General features: G+C 40.0%; 1 protein-coding gene across 2 annotated transcripts in view; it reads right to left on the bottom strand.

Moving 5' to 3' along the window:
* Nucleotides 1-434: 434 nt before the first annotated feature.
* The window catches only part of SRGAP1 (SLIT-ROBO Rho GTPase activating protein 1), a 340,469-nt gene continuing 317,079 nt past the window's right edge, over nt 435-23,824 (bottom strand). For both annotated transcript variants that reach the window (XM_056800690.1, XM_056800689.1), the window contains exons 19-22: nt 14,223-14,403; nt 11,956-12,090; nt 11,360-11,705; nt 435-6,921 (exon numbers count right to left, since the gene is read on the bottom strand). In XM_056800690.1, the coding sequence (XP_056656668.1) occupies nt 6,544-6,921; nt 11,360-11,705; nt 11,956-12,090; nt 14,223-14,403 (1,040 nt within the window). In that variant the 3' untranslated portion in view covers nt 435-6,543. The remainder of the gene's footprint in view (nt 6,922-11,359; nt 11,706-11,955; nt 12,091-14,222; nt 14,404-23,824) is intronic.

The raw sequence follows: 23,824 nt of genomic DNA, 5'->3' as shown, positions 1-23,824 counted from the left end.
ACAGGAAAAGCTAGACAATGGGGGTTAAGTGACTTGTCCAGGGTCATACAGCTAAGAGGTGTCTGAGGTAAAATTTGAATCCAGGATCTCCTATCTCTAGACCTGGCTCTCAGTCCACTGAGCCACCCAGCTGCCCCCAACCCACTAGCTCTTGAAGCAGTCCATTCGACCGTTCTAATTGGATCACTGATGCTGAGCCTGAATTTGACTCTCTGCATCTTCCAACTTCTGAGGATAACACAGGCGGGTTGCAGAGTATCCAATTTTACAAAGTCTAGAGAACAGAAATGTAATTGATGGCCAGCATTTTTTAAGCTTATATTTTCATATCCCTTAACACAACAAAGAACGTCCAGAGGAAAATGACCCCCCTCCTCCAAAAAAGCCCAAACACCACAGCAAGAATCACACCAAATTGGAACCAGACAAGAGCAGACAGACTATCTTTTTTTTTTATTATAAAGATACACTATGAGGAACAAATCTGAATGCGTACTGAAGCCTGTAATGGTCCATGCCGAAATGTACAGTATTATACATAAAAGTGCATCGTCACGACAGATTAACAGAACATTGCTTCTTCCAGAACTGTAAAATCATCACCCTTTCTTTTCATCTCAAAGGATGGAAGGAATGTAATGGAAACGGGCAGCACAAGAGCACAGGGGAACACAATGGCCATACCGCCATCTTGGACACCGAGGGGACCCAATGGGAATGATGAGGCGGTGTGAGGGAGGGAGGGCCAGGAAGAAGGCAAGACGATATCAGAGTACATAGGAACACAAGGGGCAAAGCAGCAGGTAGGAGGAGGTGGGCAAGTAGAAAAGAAATGGAGGGGAGGCGCTTTGGGAGGTCGGGGCAGGAGACGGAGGGAATGCAACAGTACAGAGCAAGGCCAAAGCTCCTCTAAAAAATTTAAAGGCACTTTCACATGTACATACTACAGATGTACACTGACACAATTAGGTAGGTAACAGTCACAAACAGGGAGCCACCGGGACTGCCATTGATCAAACGGTAGTGAAGGACAATACTGATTGAATTAGGTGTGCAGCAGTTACCTTTACTCAAGTACATCTGTAGTTGTCTCAGTCTTTCCTGTTACATATCCACTTACTACACTTTAAATAGCTATAATAACCATCAAACTACACATTGAACTTGTGTGAATGCTCTAAGGGGATTGGGGGCATCCACAAAATGCATGGTTCCTAATATTTTCTTTTACTAGACAGTTTCTAAGATAAGCATTATGGAATGCAGTACATTATTTAGACACATAAAATCCCCTATGGAATTTAAAGATACAGGATCCATCTCAATTATACCACATAGGCTATTTTTTCTTTTTTAAGAAACAATACTAGGCTAGAACTGCATGTGAATGAAAGCTGAAATTCCAGTTTGTTCCACTGATCCTACTAATCTTACTATAAAGATTATAAAAGTAATTCTTGGTCCTGGACAGGAAGTCCCAAAGGCACCCAGACACTGGGATTGACCTCAGAATCCTGCTGGAGGTCAGGGTTATCAGGCCAGAGATGCTCGATTCAAACAAGCTAGATAGATGGTGGCCCTGGTTATAGAGTGGTAGCCTTCCCTTCCACACCGCCTGATGCCCCAAAGATAGGACTCTGTCCCAAAGCAGACCCTTATATGCCATCTTTTCAAGACCACTCTTGCTATTTACAGTTTTCAGAGACCAAGGACAAAGGGATACATACCACTGCCAATTCTAAATAGCATCCAAAATCTGAAGGCTTGTTCCTAAACCCACTGCATAGATTCTCGGTCACGTCTTGGGGATGACACTCTGGATTTTGGATTCCCTGTTGACTGGCAAATCCTTATTTAGTTAGAAAATCCCAGAGAGGCGAAGTCATTCTCAAATCCTGAAGAGACCCATTTTTCTGGCCTCTCATGCTAAGGAAACTAAGCGTGAGATACTCATTTCTCCTTTTCCCCAATTAACTTGGGCCCAGAAAAAAATTCCAGTGAGATACTACTATTAGGACAGGCAACTCATAACTGAAACCACTTTTACTTCTAGAGACAATTCCACTGAGACATGTTTCTCAGCCAGAGTCTATAGGGCAGTGGCACTGTATACATGTAAGAACCTGATATAAATTATCCTATGGATGAGGCAGGCATGGAAAATAATTTTTAAAAAAAGTTATAATATCTTGTTAAAATGTGCAAAACTGCTATTCATTGGAGTTGACATGTTCCCTTCCTTTTCTCTTCTTTCCTCTCACTCCCAGTCTAACAAAGGACCGTTGACCATGTTACAAGTGTCTGTGAAATACTTTTCAAAAAAAAGTATACCAATATACCTTTCTCTCTCTTGACCTTCAATCCTTTCCACTTGCTTCCCTACCAAAAAAGTGACTTTCGTGGAATAACTAACATCAAAGGACTCTATGGAATAGAAACTTCAATTCTACGAACTGAGTTAAGCATCATTGGTTCCATCAAATAAAATGGTTCACCCATTCCCCACTCCCCAATGATGCTATTAGTGAGTTTTTATAAGCTTGAAATCAGAAATGATCTTAGTATTCTCAACGACACAGGCCAATCCTTCTCTAGTCTTTGTGTGGTGTTAGGATGCTCCATCCTAACAGTGGTTAGTTGTAAAGGTTAAGGGGTGCCAAGGGGGATTCCTCTTTAGTTGACATTTTCAATGACCTTACTGCATGACTTTAGACCTCACAAAGAAACTCAGCCACAGCTCCTTGGGGTCTTTGCATAGTCACCGAGGTAGGGCATCTTTGTCCTGTGTCAAAAGGGCATCAAGGAGAAGTTGATTTTGGCAACTTTGTATAGTGGCCATCTGATTTCAGATCTGGAAGTGGAAGATTCTTGAAGCAAGGCAAGGATAGCTTTATCCTCATCCTTCCCTTGCTGTGCTTCTGAATAAGGTCCCTCTCGTGTGCTAGCACAAATAATGAGTCTTTGGGAATCCAGCAGGAGGCTAGGGACCAGGGAGGAACAATGAAGGAAAGACCAGAAGATATTCTGCCTAAGAAACTGCTGACCTCTGAGTCCCTGCGAAATCCTCTGGTCTTGTGCTTTTAGCTGTCTTCGGAGTATCACTCCATCTTAAATCACAGAGGCCAATGCCATATAAGGTAGAACCTTGGGCAGGATTGCTGAGGAGCAGTTCACAGAAAGAGCAAAGGCCTGAAAAGCTAAAGCTGGGGAATGGGATTATGCAACTTGCCACACACACACACACACACACACACACACACACACACAAATACAGAAGAGAAAAATTAAACATTTCTGTTTTTTGGATGACTTTTGTGACTATCTCCCTGGCTCAACATTTTTGATCACCCTTCTCTTGTTCCTAAAACATTGAAATTTATTTTACCAAAGTATGTCCTATCCAACGAATAATAGGTTCTGGGAACAAGGAGGTAGGGAGAGTGGAAACCAAGTTGGAGGGGAAAACTTGGGAGGTTTTTATGTTGAGGGAAATTGTATCCTAGAATTCCACGGCCAAAGGTCCAGAGCTGGAAGGGGCTTTAGAAGTCTTCTAGACAAAGACCTTTAGATAGGCAAAATGTTATTCCCTACTGTCAGATATGGTGATATTTCCCAGAGGATCTAAAACCAACAAAATCGGTGGAAGAGTGAGGGAGATGATACAGAGGGTCACAATCTCTGTGGGCATTGGTTTTACCATCTGTAAAATGAACAGAATGGACCAGGTTATTACCAGGGCATCATGTCTATACCTAGGAAAAATACTAGGGAAAAATCCATCAGAAATCCATTTGGTGAGTAGTAGTAGTAGGCATGGGTGTCATAATTCATTCTCATTCATTTAATCTTTGAGGCAGAAGAATTAGTCTAGTAAATCAAGGGAGAGAAATCAATGTGATCACTTTGGATTTTAGTAAAGGCTCCAAGTCCTTCTTGAATGATGAAGGCTAAAAAATCACACCCTTTATTTTAGACACAAGATGGGCAGGCACACAACCAGTTGGATGGTTTAAAGAAATATTTATTAAGCACCTACTATATACAAAGCCCTATGCTAGGCACTAAAAGTATTTAGAATATGGTCCCTCTCTTCCTGGAGCTAGTCTAGTAAAGTCTACTTGTAATAACTCCAGAGCAATTACTAATGGATTGGTGTTAATCTAGGGGTAGAAGTTCTAACCTACCGAGACTGCTTCTGGGTCTTTCACTTATTTAATTGGAAGAATATTTTTATCCAGTCACTCATGATGGCACAGAGAACCTCAAACTGTTTAGTTAGTTTTGCCAATGACAACAGTTTGGGGGTGGAAGGATGGGAAGGGAATTAGAATTCTAGGAAGCAAAGAAGTTGAAATGGGCACTAAAGATCAACCTCTTTATTTTATAGATGAAGAGAATGAAGTTACTGTCTTGAAAAATATAACCCAGGATTTAAAGTGGTCTTTGTAAACTGAAGAAGCAATCAGTGGTGGGGAGGTAAGGAAGGAAGGAAGAAAGGGCTGTCCTATAAGGCCAATTTAGGGTAATAAATTTGGGAACAGGGAAAAAAATCTGTGCAAAGACAAAACAGACAAACCTGGATGTGTCGAAGCATGGAAGAAAAAAGATATGGATGGTCCTAGTGGGTAACAAGCCAATTTGTAATAAAGTTTTATAGTGAAGGAACAAGCTTGCCCCTGGATGCAGAGACAGGATCAAGAGCTGGAAGGAACATTGGAAGAAGTCTAGAGGGATATTCTTGAAATGGGTTACAGGTTATTCAAAATAGTCCTATCTCTCATGGTAACTAAAGTCACCTAGAACCTTTCAAAATTGTGGAAGAGTGAAAGAGATTGTGTAGGGGGTTCAAATCTCTGTAAGCCTCAGTTTTCTTATTTATAAAATCAAAATGGTGCCTAATTGAACATGAAGATATAGTTTATGCATGAGGCAGCATGATATGGTGGGAAGAACAATGATTTCAAGTCAGAAGACCTAGGTTTGAATTCTTTTTTTTTCTCCTATTGCTTACTATCTATGTGCCATTAGACAAGTCACATAATATCTCTGGGCCTCAGTTTCTTCATGTGTAAAATATGGGATTTGGATTCAGTGGTCTTTAAGATTCCTTCCATCTCTCTCTTCCATGAGCTTTTAGGGCAGAGCCAGGAGATGAGAACACTTGATTAAAAATAGGTCAGAGATTTCCTTGAGCACTAAGGTCAGTTCTGGGTTGTAGCAATGACTAATTTAAAGAACTTGGAGAGAATTTATAAAAGATTCTCAAAAAATGATTAAAAATTCAGAACATCATATCTTTGGGGAAACTGAAAAGACACGAGGATTATTTAGCTTGAGGAAGCAAAGTCCAAAGGGGATACGAGATTCAAAGAGTGTGTTCGCCATTCCATTAAGGTCAGCGCAAGGATCTGGGTTATATATAAAAAAGAGCTTTATGACAATTACTTAAAAATACATCAGCGAGAGGTATTAGTATGAATAGCTGGCAGCCTTTAATAACAGGATTTTCATCAGTATAGTGCAGTCTTACCTGAGGGGAGAGGGATAAATTAGGTGACCTTTCAAAGCCCCAGGATTCTATTTATATTCATGAAAAGAATAATATTGATAGCTCTAGAAAAGTGGTTGTTGTCATCTTCCTTCTCCCCAGTTAAACTCAAGTATAATTATGTAGGTTTCCCATGGATAATAAGTCTTAGGCTTATGGCATCCTAGATTTAGAGCTGGATAGGATCTTAGAGGTCATCCATTCCAATCCCATTTTATAGATGAGGAAACCAAGGCCCAGAGTTATTATGTAACTTGCCCAAAATCACACAAGTAGTAAGTAGCAGAGCAGTGCTTCAGATGGGATCTTCTAAATCTGATCCGAGGCTATTCCAATCATGACATACTTCCCAGACTTTGGATAAGCCATTCTTATAGGTGGGGAATAATTAAACCACCCATCTCACCCAAGCCTGGGCTGATCCAGGGGTACTAATCTGCATCAGTGACAAGCCTAGTTGTGGAGTGCATGCCTTCTGTGTCTGAGATCTGACACGATCACTGAATCGTCTCTCGCCACTACATTTATCAGTTTTGACCCATCATCCCAGCTCCATACAGTCTGCTGGCAGGGGCTAAAATCCCCACAAACTCTGGTCCTTAATTTTCCATCCCTTCACTCAGGAAATCTCTTCCTAACATCAGCTAGGCTAAATCTGTGACATCCTGTACCATACTGTGCTCCAATCTCTTTTTACAAGTGGTGCAGCATTGATTTTTCAAGTAAATCTAATGTGTTTCTATTGTCTTTAAAACATGTAGAAATGTCCAGCTTTTTTAAAAAGAAAACAAAATACAAAATACAAATGCCTGTGTTAATGTAGCAAGTCTCAGACGTTACATTCAAAAAGACAGAAAAGCCAGAGTATCTCCAGTTACAAGCACAAAACTCATGAAGACAAGAAGCCTTGACATTTTCCCCCCCACAATTCTGTTCCTTTCTTCAACCCCTTTTTCTACCTTCTGGATCATCAGTTTGTTTGTTGGTTTGTTTTTTTACATCGTACACGATTTGTCTGCTGGCCCTTGAGAAGGAGGTGTGGGTCCTATAGTTGGATTTGTTTTTGGAAGAACGATGGGTTTTGGCCTAAGAGCTGGGGGCTTCAGCTGCACGCCCATCCTGGGTGCCACCATGGGCTTGAAAGTACTCATTGTGTCACTGGAAGAGCTCGTGCTACGTCGGATCTGAGGCTCGGTGCTCCGGAGCACCACATTGTGGAGAGGGCTGAGGGATTCAGTGGAGGAGGCAGGTGTGGGGGAGTTTTTCATTTGTTCCAAGGTATCTAGCACCACGTCCGGGGCATGCTTTGCTGAACTCTGCCTTTCCAGCTCTCGGAGTTCGTTCAAGGCGGTGTTCATTGTCTCTTCGATATCCTGAAGCCAGTGAGAAAGAGGAAGAGAAGATGGAACTCTTGAGAATGAATGAATGAATGTGGGAAGAACCCAATTAAAAATTATTTTTTAAAAATTAAAAAAATTAAAAAACAGGCATTACTTGAGAAGTTATTCATCCTATATTCATATATAACATTTCTATGTGTAAATGCATTCCTCTTTAAACTCCAAGCACAGTGTTGGGTGACAGGCTTCTCTTAACATAATTATTTTATTTATATACACACATATACATATACATATATACACACACATATACTTAAATGTGTGTGTGTGTGTGTGTGTGTGTGTATATATAAATAAAAATCCTGCCCTTCCATCTTAAAATTGATACTGTCTATTGGTTCCACGGTGGAAGAATGGTAAAAGCTAGGTAGTAGGAGTTAAGTGATTTATCCAGGGTCAACTCAACAGCTAGGAAGTATCTGAGGTCAGTTTTGAACCCAGGACCTCCCATCTCTGAGCCTGGCTCTCCATTCCCTAAGCCACCCAGCTGCCTTCTTAACACAGTATTTTATTTTATTTTTTTTTCCCTTTTAAAAACTATTTTTATTTTAAATGTATACAAAGAGAGCTGAGGCAAGATGGTGGCTCAGTAGTGGTGAAAGCTGGAACGTCTCTGAGAATCCTTCCAAACAAAATGCTTACAAAAACAAGTATTTCCATATATAAAGAAAAAGCAGATATTACACACATTTCCTATATGTTTACCTTACTTTTCTTCCTATCTACATAAGAGATCTTGCCCACAAGCATCCCAGCCCTTCCCCACTCTCCTCAAATAGGATGTTGCCAGTGGGGGTCCGCATGTTCATATAAATTGTCTTTCACTTATAGTATTTTAGATGAAACCATGACTTTAGGAAAGGCAGCATGGCATAATGGTTAGGTCTAAAGCCAGGAAGACTAGCTATAACATATATTTCCGACATACTGTCCCTCCTGTGTGACCTATAGGCATAGGAATAACAAAGCATTCAATCTCTCTTGACTCCAAGTTATGACTTCTCTTTTTAAACTGTTACCTTCTATTTCAGAATTGATATTAAGTATTGATTCTAGGGCAGAAGAGTGGCAAGTGATTGGTCCAGGGTCACACAGCTAGGAAAGGTCTCAGATCAGATTTGAACCCAGATCCTCCCAACTTCAGATCTGGTATTCTATCTGCTGTGTTACCTAGCTGTTTCCTCTCTACAACTCTTGTTAAATTATAAGAGCAGAGGGCTTCTCCACCCCAGAAACTCCCCGTATTAGTGAAAAGCACCAGACCCCCATCTAAAAAGGAAAAACGTGATTTTAGGTAATTAAAAAAAAAGGTGAAGAATGGCAAGAGTCTCAAGAGTCCATGATTTTAGCCTAAAATCTGATGGCGTGTCGCCAACACACACACCTGAACTCTGACATCATTTGTCGGAGGACTTGCATGTTGACTATTTAATTTATGGTGAAACCAGAGTAGAGACACAATGACTACATCTCTCGAAAGAAAGTCATGTTCTTGGGAATCCAACCCAGCTGCAGACAATCAAGATACAGTAGCTAAACCATGCACTGCGTTCAATAATTGCCACATGTAGCCATTGCAGCTTCTAAAAGAGAACCTACTCTTTGGAGGAGATTGAGTTGAGTAGTTTTGAGTAAACCCCCCCCACCCCTTTCCTCCCCATATTATCCATGTTGTTATCTTTTTTTGTATCCACACTATAATGTCATATCCACTAGTACTTGCTGCAACATTTAAGTCTCAGTGTGGAGGGAGATTCCTGCATGCAAGGCAGAGCTGGAAATCATTACATGGAACACTGGATGATGACATCACTTTCCAGGAGATGACTTTCATATGCTATTCCTACTTTCCTTGAAAGATGTAGATTTAGTTTATTTTTTCTTTTTAAAAAAATTCCCCCCTTCTGTCTTAGAATCCATACTGTGTATTGGTTCTAAGACAGAAGAGTGGTAAGGGCTAGGCAATGGGAGTTAAGTGACTTGACCAGGGTCACACAGCTAGGAAGTGTCTGAAGTCACATTTGAACCCAGGACCTCCATCTTTAGGCCTGGCTCTCAATCTACTGAGAAACCCAGCTGCCCCGGATTTGTCATTTTTTTAATGTATCTGTTTAGGAGAAGATGCACAAAGGCTACTTCTCTGTTCAATCACATCCTGTTTGCTGGAATATAAGGAAATTCTGAATCCAGACTCAAAAGAATTACACAAAGTTTATGACTCTGCCTCTCACCTCTTCATTCCCTTCCTCCTTGCATCCTCCAATCACATTTCTTGTGCTTACAAAAAAACCAGCAATTTCATGGGTTTATCGAAGGTACTAAAGGGTTCTGTGAACATATAATAATGAACCCAAAGCTTGTTTGATTCTGCTTTCAAAAGGCGGGGCTGCTTACAATCAGTTTAAACTTTTCGGTACTGAACAATTCCGCAATTTAAATTGCCTTCCAAGATTCTGTGAGTCCCAGAGAGGAACTAGAGCAATAGCAATAAGAAAATAGGCTGGGGGTCGAGCATTGTGGTACAAGGGTCCTTGAGTGCTTTGTAAAATGGAAAGGAATTCAACTTTATTGCTTCCCCATATTTCATTCCTTCCATTTCCCTTTTATGTCCTATCATTGCTACATACTTAATTCTCATGTTTGTGATCAATGACATGGACAGTCTTAACAATAAGCCCACAGACTACACTTAGCATTGTGGGGCTTATCTTTCCTTGGACTGCTTACAAATCTTTCCTTCCTTCCTTCCTTCCTTCCTTCCTTCCTTCCTTCCTTCCTTCCTTCCTTCCTTCCTTCCTTCCTTCCTTCCTTCCTTCCTTCCTTCCTTCCTTCCTTCCTTCCTTCCTTCCTTCCTTCCTTCCTTCCTTCCTTCCTTCCTTCCTTCCTTCCTTCCTTCCTTCCTTCCTTCCTTCCTTCCTTCCTTCCTTCCTTCCTTCCTTCCTTCCTTCTTCCTCTCTCTCCTTTCTACCTTCCCCTCCCTCCTTTCCTTCCTTCCAAACTCTTACCTTCTGCCTTAGAATCAATACTATGTATTGGTTCCAAAACAGAAGGTGGGGTAAGGGCTAGGCAATGGGGTTAAGTGACTTGCTCAGGGTCACCCAGCTAGGAGGTTTCTGAGACCAGATTTGAACTCAGGATATCCTCTTTCTTGGTGTGGCCCTCAATCCACCAAACCTCCTAACTACCCCCTTGTGAGAGTTTTAAATTAGAAAAGAATTCTACTTTTTGCTTCCCCATTTTTCATTCCTTCCATTTCCCTTCTGTTTTTACTTACTTAATCTTCATGTTTGTGACCAATGACATGGATGGCTATAGCAATAATGCACTATGTTTAGCACTGCATGGCTCATCTTTCTTTGGACTGCGTACAAAAATATTTTCTAATGGTCTGTGTCGGTGGTTCCTATCTGTGGGCATCAGAAGCCCAGGTACTTGCAGAGTCTATTGCAAGGGGCCTGTGAATCCATCTGCCTCCTAAGTAGTGCCATCTTGATCTCCTTTTAGTACTTGCAATGCAGCATGCTTCTATCTGCATGATTACTTTTCTTTTCAAGCTTTGAAGGTGCTATTGTGATAAAAAGTACTTTTGAATTGATGTAGTTTCTTCATCATGTATTTTTCTCAACCAGCAGAGATTAATAATATAAATCATCACATGTGCATAAGCAATTTTTTTCTAAAAGTTAAAAAAGGAGGGGAAGCTTGGTAGCACAGCAGACAGAGCACCAGGCCTGGAGTCAGGAGGTCCTGGGTTCAAATTTGGCTTCAGACACTTCCTAGCTGTGTGATCCTAGACAAGTCTCTTAATCCCACTGCCTAACCCTTGTCACTCTATCTTAGAATTCATACTAAGACAGAAGGTAAGGGTTAAAAATAATGTTAAAAAAGAGTGATCCTGCTCACCTGTCTGGGTGATGGGTAAAAGTCAAACACAAAAGAAAAAAAAAGAAGGCCAAAGAGTGCTGAGTATAGCAAGGGAGAGAAACAGCCAATTTGCCATTTAGGGTTATGTTTAAACTTGGTTGACTAGTTTTGTTTTGTTGTTTAAGTTCTATTTTCATTAGAGTCAATTATTCCTATAAATAAGTGAAAATGGATTTGAAGTTCCCATTTCATGGATTTCTAAGAAGTGCAATCTGGGTTTTTCTCACTACCTCCTACATTTCTGCCATTTCTGTCTATCCCTCCTTGGTTTGGGGAGAGATGGCGTCATTCAAGGTAACTAATGTTTACACTAGAACCACCATCGGGGTTCTACTTGGTTGTTTCCCTGGTCTTTTAGATGACTTCCAGAAGACACCTGGAATCTTCTTCTTTTACATACAAAGACCTTTTTAAAATTTTTCTCCCCCATTTACAGAAATTCTACCAAAAGAAAACAAAACAGTACAAACGCAAACCAGCATCCTACCTGAGCAATTGTCTCTGGGTCCAATGGTTTATGGTCATTGAAGCCTGTATACTGGCCCGATGATGTTGATCTCCGAATGGGAGGGCTGTCGATCTTCTTTAGAGAATCATGCCTACTGATGTTTGTCAGGCTGCCATGGCCAGGACGGCGCCTTCTCTCCGGGCTATCATTGTTGAAGCTGCGGTTCTGCAGCAAGGCTCGGGGGCTGCAGTGGCTGGACAGGCTAGGGGACCCAAGGTCAACTGAGGAGTTGGAAAGTGAATGTGGTGGGTGGATAGGGCAGTGGCCATCACTGGTCCTGCCAGGACGCCTTGAAGGAAGGGGTGGTTCAGCCCTTTTTCTTTGTCTAAAAAAAATGAAAAGAACAAGGGAATGAGTTCCTTTAAGTATGCTGGGCAACGTGAATTCAAAGATGCAGTGGAACAGAAGGAATGCTGGACACAGTCAAAGCTCTGCCACCGTATCTGGGCTTCACTTTTCTTGCTTGTATGATGGAGATTAGATGATCTCCAAGGTCCCTTTCAGCTCTAAATCCTGCCATTTTATGCCCCGCTGGCAGGCGATACAGAGGGACATGACTACCAGGCCAAGCCTACCTGGGTAAATAGACATCGGGATGACGGTCAGTTGGGGAGTTCATGTCCTTGGATGAAGACTTATCTTCTGTAACGGGCCCACTGCTGGCTTCACTGTCTGCTTTTTGGCTCAGTGTATCAGAAAAGGTATCATCCCTGCAAATAAAAGAGCAGAGGATGAAGCTAGTTACCTGTGATGAGATGATGAGGGAAGGTGTGAAGCTTTAATTTATAACAGAACACTTCCACTGTGCTAAGTTCTGGGGACACAAATAGAAAAGAGTCTCTCCTCAAGGGGTTCCCATCCTAATTAGAGAGACAATATGTATAGAAGGTTTCAGGGGTCCCTGGGGCACAGCAGCAAAGCAGATGGTCATAAGTCTTCTTCAGTGTAATTTCTAGTGATAAAGTCATATATGATGTCTGAACAGTGTCAAGGACTTTCTTTTCTGGTTCTTTAGTAGCTGTGGGTCCTGAGGAATCATGGGATACAGCAACCACAGAAACAGTTGTTGGATTTTAGCTCCACTGGGGTTGCTTTCTGGGATGATGATTTCAGAGATGGAAGCAAGACCGATTGTGTGAAGAGTGCTACCATGCCCAGAACCCATCAGTGGTGGTTGGCCAGGTCTACAAAGATGGCGGTGGCAAGGAAGCTAGAGTGTCACTACAGTGACTGCTTCCTTGAGTGATGGCCGGGTCTCTAGTTGGGGGGTGGGCTAGAGGTCTACAATTCCCAAAGTGCTTAGGGTTCTGGGCTATCTCCATTAAGAGTTGAGGGGTTTTCTAAGCTGTGTCTTTGTCATCAGAGATGCTACAAAGGAGATGGCAGCAGCATGGACATTGGAATAAGTGCTGAAGTTAGGAGCTACACAGATTTTAGTCTTGCCTCATATTTACCAACTGTGTGATTATGGGTAAGTCGCCTGAGCCTCAGTTTCCTCATTTATATTATTGTTTAGTTGTTTGTCAGTCATGTCTAACTCATCATGATCTCTTTTGGGGTTTTCCTGGCAGAGATACTGGAGAGGTTTACCATTTCCTTCTCCAGCTCATTTTATAAATGAGGAATTGGAGGCATACAGGGTTAAGTGACTTGCCCAGGAACACTCAGCTAGTTAAGAATCTGGGCTGGATTTGAACTCAGGGAGATGAATCTTCCTTAGTTCAGGTTTGGTACTCTTTTGCATGTATTGTATCATCTGACTGCTCCCTCCTCATCTGCAGAATGGGGAAAATTATACCCGTAGTACTCACTTTGTGAGAGTTATTGTGAAGATCAAATGAAATATTGTAGAGAGTAAATTTTTAAGAGCTAGATGCTGAGTGCTTCTCATCAGTTCCATGTATACATCTTATATGTATCCACGTGTTTACAATTTGGTCTCCTTCATTAGAATGTAAGCTACTTGAGGGCAGGGACTGTCTATTTTTTTATTGTATCTGCATCTTTGCTGTATAGCATGATGCTCGGAGCATAGTAAGTGCTAAACAAATTGTTGCCGACTTGATTAGACTTAAATGTTAGATTTTGCTGTTATTGGCAAAGAGTAGGCACTTAGGGAATGCCTGCTGACTTGTGAATGTTTTTAGTACCATAGACCTTTCTCTTTCCCCTCTGAGACCTGGTCCTTAAGGCAATAAACAGGTACGAGATAAAACTGCTTCTTCCACTGAATTCTATGCAGAAGCACCAACACACCTGCTGTTGGAATGATCGAGGCCACCTTATCTCGTAAGCAATCCTTATAAAGTAGGTTTTATTCTTGGGAATATGAAACCTCTAAGAGAAATTCTCTCTTCAACAATTTCCGATGGCAGGGGCAGCTAGGTAGTTCAGTGGATTAAGAGACAGATCTGAAGTTGGAAGGACCTGTGTTCAAATCTAGCCTCTGACACTTCTTAGCTATGTGACCCTGGGCAAGTCTCTTAACCCCAATTGCCTATCTCTTGCTGCTCTTGTCCTTAGAATCTATTGACAGAATGTGAGGGTTTGGAAAGAAAATCAAAATAATTTCCCAATCATCCCTGATCTACTCCCAAACCTAACAGTACAATCATGGACAGGCATGAAGAAGGGGGAAAGGGGGAGAAATTGTTAAAGGAGAGGGAAGTGCTAATGAACTGTAACAGTCCCTTTGGAACTCTTTCATGAGATCCTTGTGGGATAATTCTGTTCTATGGGTCGATTTTCTATTTTAAGAAAGAATATCCCAGTTCTGAATATGTTCCCCATCATTCAGGCACAGGGCCCTTAGAGGTTATTGGCAAGATTGGGTGATACTTACATATCCTGTACCACAATGTATTGATGAGGTACGAGGCCATCAATTCCATTGTGTCTTCCTTCCCACCAGTCCTCAGATGCTCGGTGATATAAGAGCAGTGAGGCCCCCTTCTTGAAGGACAGTTCTCGGGCGGACCTCCCAACATAGTCAAACTTGGCTATCGCTTCAATGGGTTCACATTCTGTGAGGAAGCCATATTAAAAAAAAAATCAGTAAGGGAGACAGTGGGCTTAGGAAGTTAGTAGCAAAGTTCTGAAAGGTATCTCCAAATTCCCTTAATTTTCTTTTCCATAATTGAATGAATCCTTTGGAGTACTTTTTTAGAAATTTAGCTTTGGGAGCCAGATCCAGAAGAAACCTCTAGAACACAGCGCCATCTTTATATGAGCAAAGAGCTTACTGATCAGGAGTCAATTATAATCTCTTGGCAGATGATGCCAGATCTGTATATCTAGCCCTAGTCAGAGCCGAAGGGGCTACAAGACAGACCTCTAGTTAGGCAACTGGATTATGGATAATGACGTAGCAAAGGAGACCACAGAGGAGTAAGGCAGAAGGAGAACTGAGCGCAGTGATACGGACACAGGAGGAGAATACCCAGAAAAAGCAACTCATTTCTCTACATTGTCAAATGCTAGAGAGAAGCCAGGGAGGATAAGGACTGACAAAAGGCAATGGTGTCTGCAAATTCAGTGATCTCTTGCTACTGTGGAGAGAGGAGCTTCAGTTGCGTTCCTCAATGAAATCATAAATCCACTCTGGCATTCAAGATCATTTGTTAGAGTAACTTTTGGGAGTGGCACCATCTGCCTGATCACATGCGGAGGTTTTGATGCCCAGCAGCAAATATTAAGCAGCAGTAATAATTCTTACTTGTGGAGAGTACGTTTATTTAGCATCTTCTCTAATACCTACATTCAAAATATGAAGTCAGAATATTTACTTACTTAGAATTTTCTTCTTTTTTTAGCTATTCTCATTTAAACTCTATTATCATAAAATACTCCACACTACCCTTCCCACTTCTTGCCCTCCATTTAAATAAAGCCTTCACATGTCTGCCTGAAACTATATTAATGATTAGGGTCATATTACTAACATAACTAAAAAAAAGTAATGGAAGCTCTTTACTGTCTACTGGATAAAATAGAAATTAATCCTTGCATTCAAGGCTTTCTAAAGTTTCTTATACTATAATTCATAGACTCTGGGTTCTAATCCTACTGAACTACCATCTATCCTTTATTCTTGTTCTGCCTTCTATCTTTATATTTACCTCCCATGCCTAGAATGGCCTCTTTCCATTTTCACTTTTATACCAATTCAGGTGCCAGCTCTTCCTTAAAAGCCCTCCTTTTTCAGATAAAAGTGATCTCTCCTCCAGATTTTTCAAAGCACTTGGCTGGTATCTCTTCCATTGTACTTATCTCACTCTTCTTTGCATTACAGTAATTTGTTTGTAATAACCATAATACAATTATTATTATCATTGCCTTTCTTTCCATTTGACTGTAAATTCTTAGTGAGCAGGGCTTGCATCATTTATCTTTATAATTCCTTTAAAAAATACATCTATTTTTATATTCCCAATTCTTACCATAATTTCTTACCAAAGACTAAATATTTGTCAGTGTAGTATACTTAGGGGAGAAAGCATAAGTAACTACCATCTATGCTTAAATAAGGAAAAGGAATAAGCTTCCGAAGTAAGTCCCAGCATAATGGCATTATAAGGTTAGCAACCTAGAAGTACTGGGCTCTAATTTTAGAGAATATTTCTTTAAGTCTCCCATATGTACAGTAGGGATAATGGTGATTTCATGAATGGATGTGATTATTTATTAGGCTGTAAGTTCCAGAAATGCAAAACTCTCATCTAAATTTCATTTCTACCCCACCACTGTGTTGCATACTAGCAGGTACTTGATAAAATGTTTGTGGAATGAATCGTTAATGAAGACTAAGCTTTTCAAAGTACTTTGAAAATTTAAAGTACAATACAGTGGTCTAATATGATTATTTAGATGACTATCAGATGCTAGCACAATTTTTTTTTTGTTTAATTTGGGTAGTATATTAGGCATTATTTATTCTTTCTAAACCAGAATCTTTCAGGTACTGAGTAACCACAGAGCCTGTGATTTAAAGGCTGTGTATTAGTTTTAGGGTTAAAGGTTCACTTTTTTTTTAAGGTTCACTTTTTGGTGAATTCTATATAAATTGGTTTGGAGAAGGACACATAGCTCCTTAGACCAGATGGACTTTTCATTACAGTTTGGGTGCTGTTGTGATTGGCCTGGGTATGTCCCCGAGGGCGGATGCATGGAGAATTGCATCTATCACTGTGCATCCTTGAATAAAGTCCACTTGTAAATTGTATTTAGTCACCCTCTTTTTCTTTTCGTGCCTCATTTTATTCAACCTCTCTAGAGCTTGTCCCTGTACTTGGGACCAGCACCCATCTGGCTTAAAAACTAGTAGGGAAAATGACCAAACTTTAATTTGTACTCTGTTGTTATCTGCAAGTGAAACAAACACTTTGCATTAAGATAGAGCTTGGGAACTGGGAGAAATAAGAACTAAACAGACTTGCTAATTGGTCATTTATCATCCAGACAAGAAAATACATCAATCAATAAACAGATCACAAAGCCAGTGTAAAATACTGATTATTAACCAGAACTGCAATATTTCTGAAGTTGTTGTTTGGTATGCTTTGAGGCAAAGAAACATTAAATCTTAGATTTTCATTTCCGCAGCCTTCTTCTAAGGTTATAATGAAAGCATAATAAAACAATATTCTGAACTTTGCAATGATATATATCAAGACTTTCACTGAAATGCAATTTCCTTCATGGTTACTACAATATCAAACTGACAATGATGGAGTAGCTGTGATTTCATTGCGACGTGTTGATAATATTTATCACATGGAAAAACTACTACTCAAGAACATAAGGCAGTTCATAATCCATTAGATTAAAAAATCAAGGTGATAAAAAAGCATCTATGTTAAATAAATCTTGAATCTAGTGTCCCTATAGAAATATATATATATTTTTTGGCTCAAACTGATATTCTAACACCAAATACAAAATCTGTTTTTTTTTTTTCCATCACTATGAACACTTTCAGGATCCATGAACTTGGCATCCCTAGCTCCCCAAACCAAAAGCCTTGACTTAAAATGCAAGTTTTGCATAAATCCCATACTCTGGCTTTTTTTTTTTTTTTGTTCTGATCCTTGATAACTACAGCCCCAGATCCTAAATTCCTAAAGACCAAGAAAAGTTGTTTGAGACTCAGTACATTGCCAAACTTGATTTCATATTTAGTTTCCTCCAATTTACAGTTTCTCCTGCTTCTTTGGAGGTAATTAAATGTTTAAATGGGAATCCAAGGGGCCAAAGGGGGTGGGGATAGGGTTAGGTTTTTTGCAGGGATGTTTCCAAGCCATGATCAAAGCCAAATTTGTTAAAAGTGAGCATAAGCTCTTCTGCTAGAAGAATACACATGTACATACATCATAACAACCCATGTGTCTCAGATTTCCTGAGAAATGCTTTCCTGTTTCCCTTGGAAGCAGCTCTTGGCAATTAAAAACAACAAAAAAACTAGGTTTGTAATATCTTCTCTGATGACACTGAATAATTAATTTCATTTTTAGGCTAGGAAGCTTAACTTAAGTTGATTATCCATTGATAAATTCCAACTCATGTCTGAAGAAATAAAGGAAAGATCTTGGGATTTAAGATATGCTAGAAAAAAATAGACCCATGTCTCATCTTAAGGTCTGTTTTAATTATAACTACATATCTCAAATGTTGAAAGAAAAAAGGGAAAAAGGCCTCATCTCAGGGCCTATTAACTAAATATTTCATGTTGGTGACTCAGGGAAGAATGATTAGAGTTTTAAAATTCACTCACAGATCAAATAATTTTAATAGGATTTAAAAGTCCTTTAGCCCTTTGGCTCTAGAATATAATCTTTATATCATGTGTCAAAGGTCTGGCAATTTCCAAAGAAATAGCTATTTAGTCTATATTTCTGAGAAGAAATGCACATTATGGCAAAAACAAATTATGTCTTTTCTTTTTTAAAACCCTTAGTTTCCATTTTAGAATCAATACTGTATACTGATAGCTCAAGCTCGGAGATTAAGAAACATTTGTTGAATTGTGTAGGATAAATTGTAGGACTCTGATATCAGATAAGCCAAGACCTAATGCTTATCTAAAAATCTCCAACTGGACCAGGTTCTTAGGCTATAGAACCATGCCTCTGATGCATGATCTAAAGACTGTGACCAATCTTTGGACTACATCAGAGCTATTTCTTTTTTTCCTCCCTTGTATCTCTTATTATCAGCCAACCCTCATTTTCTGATTCCATATTTGGAAATTTGCCTATTGGCTAAAATTTATTGGTGACCCTAAAATCAATATTCATAGGCAATCAAGGTCATGGGCAGAGTGATGAAGAATTTGAGCCAACCCTTGAGTCCATTTCTAGCTGAGGCTGATTGAGGGAACCCTTTGCTTTCTTGTTTTAGCTCTCATACTGTGAACAAGTGTTCTTTTTTTGGTGGTCTATTTGGTGCCAAATTTTTTTGAATTTGGGGGGAGATTTTGTTGTTTAAAATGGCCCCCTAGCTTGGCGCTGAGGCACTGTCTAGTGTTCCCAAGTATGAGGAGGCTATGATGTCCCTAACGGAGAAAATAGATTTGTTCAGCCAGAGGTTATAATATCATTGGCTGTCAATTCAATGCACTAAAGTAAATGTGGGGGAAGCTGGTACCTTGGTGGATTGAGAGTCAGGGTTGGAGATGGGTGATCCTGGGCTCAAATTTGGTTCCAGTCATTTCCTAGCTGTGTGACCCTGGCCAAGTCACTTAACCCCCAATTCCTAGCCATTACCACTCTTCAGCCATGGAACCAATACACAATATTGATTCTAAGATGGAAGGCAAGAATTTAAAAAAAAAAAAGTTGTGCTCAGAGGTTCACAATGTTTCCCCCTTAGGAGTATTAGTATTGGTTCAGTATTTGCTAATTCAGTGTTCATGGTGACTTTATATAACGTAATTCTTGTGAATATTGATAATTGATTCTTTTTTTAAAATTACCATTTATTCAATGACTTGCCAACAGCCTCACCCTTGTACCTGCCCACAGCCTCAGTAACTGCCTACAAAAACACAGTGATTATAAGTCTAAAGCAGTCATTCTTAGCCTTTGTGTGTGTGTGTGAGCGCCTCCTTTGGGAGTCTGGTAAAGCCATGGATCCCTTCTCAGAATGTTTTTAAATGCATAAAATAAAACATGTATGACTGCAAAAGAAAACAAAAACAATTATCAAAATATTTTTTTAAAGTTTACATTAGCTTCCAGTTAAGAACTCCTGCTGAAAAGAACCAACTTGCTTCGAGACTTTTAGAGAAGTGTAATGTCTTTGCTAATCTGATATCAGAGCTCTACAATTCGTGTTACTCAATTCAACAAATATTTCCCAAGGGGCTTTTATTTGTTCTCTTTAGTCATGTCCAACTCTTTGTAACCTCATTTGGGCTTTTCTTGACAAAGATACATTAATGGTTTGCCATTTCCTTCTCCAGCTCATCAATGAGGAAACAGGCAAACAGGGTTAAATGACTTTTTAATAAGCTTCAGAAACTAGATTTGAATTCGGTAAGATAAGACTTTATGACTCCAGAGGCCGGGGCATTAAAACATTAAATAATAACACTGAATAATTAAAAAATTAAAATAAAGACTAAAATAACACAGTCCCCATTCTCAAAGAGCTTGCAACATACTTAGCTGGTCTTAAGTGAAATGGATGAACATTAGGTAGAGGAGGCAAGAGCTAATAGTTTACTGAAAATGAATTACTTTATTAGTAACTCCCCAAATACTAGGATTTGTGGTTCACCAGGATAACAACCAATATGATATAGGAACCTTGTAAAAATATACTTAACAGCCTACAAAATACTTATTTTTAGCGGTTTTTATTTTATTTTTACTATTATCTATGTGTTCAATAGAAGAGCGTGAATTTTAGATTTTCTTCACCCTGATTAAATCTTTAAAATCCTAACAAATAGGAATGTATACACCCCTACTTAAGGATTAAGTGTTGAGGAGGATGGCCTGTAACAGACATGTGCTGGCAAGTGACAAATCAGAAACAACTGACAGACCCCCTGGGTTGTCTGAAGTCAAGCTTAAGCTACCATTGGTACATGTGAGACGCAGGAAGTGATGTAAAAACGGTCTGTATATTCGCGTCACTTCCTCTTGCCATTCTCTCTTTTTGGTGGTGGAGGAGTTGAACTCGGGGTCTCTCAGAGATGCTGGGTTCAAATTGCAGTGTGGCTTGTGGCAGCATTTTGGCGTCTTGGCATGGGTCATATGAGGTGTCTTCCCTGAGCTCTCTCAGAGTTTAGACTGATTCCTTTTTTTTTTCTTTACCTTTTCTAAAACGCCATCCTCCTAGGAGGCCCCTCATCTCGGAGGAGGCCTCATGGCTGGTAGCTGAATTAGATTAAATCTTGGAGGAGGCCTTGTGGCTGAGGTCTCTGAACTCCCCTTGGCTCAGGCTAGGCAGGAGAAATCTTATAGCCTTTTCCCTCTCTCTTCTTAATTCCTTCCCTCTATATTAATTAAACCACCATGGAATTCCCAAACTGACTTGAGTATTTTTATTGGGATTGAATTAAATCCCTTGTGACCATAGTATAATATATTAGTCAAAACCCCAAATGTACCCCTTACAAGAGTAAAAACAGTATTTGATTCATTTATTTATTTATTCACTTATATTAATTAATTCTTAAAAAAAACAGAACAAAATCCTTACCTTCTTCTTCTTTTTTTTTAAACCCTTACCTTCCGTCTTGGAGTCAATACTGTGTATTGGCTCCAAGGCAGAAGAGTGGTAAGGGCTAGGCAATGGGGGTCAAGTGACTTGCCCAGGGTCACACAGCTAGGAAGTGGCTGAGGCCAGATTTGAACCTAGGACCTCCCGTCTCTAGGGCTGACTCTTAATCCACTGAGCTACCCAGCTGCCCCCAAAATCCTTACCTTCTGTCTTGGAATCAATACTGTGTATTGGTTCCAAGGCAGAAGAGTGGTAAGGGCTAGGCAATGGGGGTCAAGTGACTTGCCCAGGATCACACAGCTAGGAAGTGTGTGAGGCCAGATTTGAACCTAGGACGTCCAATCTCTGGGTCTGACTCTCAATCCACTGAGCTACCTAGCAGCCCCTACTTAATTCTTAATGACTCAAAATGATATTAATTTGGAACTTGACATTTTAAAGATTATGTTATAAACAGAACTGTAACTAGGATGGGACAACTGGGACTTTTTCCTAGGGAACAAAAATTTAGAGGTTACTAATAGCCTTACTCAGATTTATCCTCTTATGGCTGTATGCTGGCCCCTTGTTTAGTGCCTTCCTCCAATTTCCTAGAAAAAAAACAATTTTGCAGCATCCCATGGCAGGCTTCTTTCCTTGGGTGCATGGCAGGCGAGTCTCACTCCTCCTTGCCCCAGGCACAAAAATTCCTATTTAGAGCTCTAATTATAAAACATGCCTTTGTGTCATTATATTGTCATATGATAGATTTTATCCACATATGGTTTACAGTTATTAGCTAAGAGGCTGAATTAGGAGCTGACAAATGCCTCACAGGCTATCCAGTTCAACTCTGCACCTAGTAAGAGCTTAATATTTTATAGATGAGGAAACTTAAGTCACAGAGATAATGATTTGCTCAAGGTCACATAGGAGGAAGACAGTAGCATAGCTGGGGTCTGCAGTGAGGTCATCTGATTCCAGACCATCATAATCTCTTCCTCTATGAAAATTTTAACAAGAGAGGTTGGCCTTTTTATTTCATCTAAATATAGATTATAAAAGAATAACCAGGTCATGAAAGAACATCCTCATGAATGAGCAATAAATCTTACTAGCTGCCTTTTCAGCCATTCAGACTGACTTAAAATAAATTCACACACTGAATTAAAAAAAAAAGCAATTTAGATTTTTACATTTAAGAAATTTAACTAAGCTTTAAGAAATGTCTCCCTTTCTTGTTTTCCTGTAGGACCCACCCATCTTTTTGGAGAAATGAGTAACTTATTTCTGTGTATCTTTAAAAGACAGGGCAATCCCAAACAAAGACGCTGGCTAATAGTGCTTCAGAGATCTCAGATGAGATTCCAATGAATGACTAAATAAGAGAAGAGAAGAGGAGTGGTGGCCTCACCTTCCTGAATGGCCATCCTTTTTTCTGTCCAAAGGAGAAGAAAACTTAGCAAGGCTGACCATCTGTTTGGGTGCTGGTGTCATGTCCCATGTTTCCATTACCTGCCACTTTATCCAGATGCTAAATACACCAAGTTTTCCCTCTGAGGCTTCAACATCATTTGTTCTTTCACTATCTGACCTGCTATCTATTTCCCTGGGAGATTGATACAGAGAAAACCAGCAATTGGGCATTTGCTAACAACAAGAAAAAACACCCCTGTTAAGTCATCAGACAGCAGAGGAAGGAAAATACAATGCTTAGACCAGAAAAAGAAACCTGCAATACTTATGTTAATTTGTTTAATTAGGCTTTGGCATGGCTTCAGTGGGACACATCTCTCTCTGATTTCAATTTTTGTTTGTCTCTCCTGTCTTTCTGTCTTCTGTCTCTTCTTTCTCTCCTCTCCTGTCTTTCCTCTTCTGTCTGTCTCTTCTCTCTCTTTCTCTCTTCCCCCCTTTGTCTCCTCTCTCTTCCTCTGTCTGTCTCTGTCTCTCTCTCCTGCCTTTCTCTTCTCTCTCTGATTTCAATTTATCTGTTTGTCCCTCCTGTCTTTCTGCCCTCTCTGTCTCTTCTTTCTCTCCTCTCCTGTCGTTCCTCTTCTGCCTGTTTCTTCTCTCTCTTCCCCCTCTTTGTCTCCTTTCTCTTTTTGTCTGTCTCTCTCCAGTCTTTCTCTTCTCTTCTCTTCTCTTCTCTTCTCTTCTCTTCTCTTCTCTTCTCTTCTCTTCTCTTCTCTTCTCTTCTCTTCTCTTCTCTTCTCTTCTCTTCTCTTCTCTTCACTCTCATCTCTCTCTCTCTCTCTCTCTCTCTCTCTCTCTCTCTCTCTCTCTCTCTCTCTCTCTCTCTCTCTCTCTCTCTCTCTCTCTCTCTCTCTCTCTCACACACACACACACACACAGTCTTTCTGTCTCTTTTTCTCCAAAGTTTTTCTTTTGTCCAGCATACTCAGAGTGCTCCTTTAAAGTACAAACACATGATGTGTACAGGCCAATTATTTGTATATGATAATTAAACAGTTGACAATTGGCCAACTGGGTTAGATAGTTATTTGTATTAATATAATACCTAGCATTAATTTTTTTAATTCTACATTTTTCTGGGTAATGGGAAGAAACCTTGTAGAAGCCTACAGCTCCAAAACAAACCTTCTAGAGAAAGAAACAAGGGATACAGGATAAAAGAAAGTAGATAAAGGCGTGGGGTTGAGTAGCTTGGGAAAAGGCAATTCCACTGAAATGAGAACATTGTATGTCATTTTCAATGACAACTTGCAAATGAGATTGATT

This window comes from Monodelphis domestica, chromosome 5, assembly GCF_027887165.1.
Source record: "Monodelphis domestica isolate mMonDom1 chromosome 5, mMonDom1.pri, whole genome shotgun sequence".
NCBI classification, from domain to species: domain Eukaryota; kingdom Metazoa; phylum Chordata; class Mammalia; order Didelphimorphia; family Didelphidae; genus Monodelphis; species Monodelphis domestica.
Note: the sequence above shows the minus strand (reverse complement) of the source record. Positions and strands in the feature narration are given on the sequence as shown.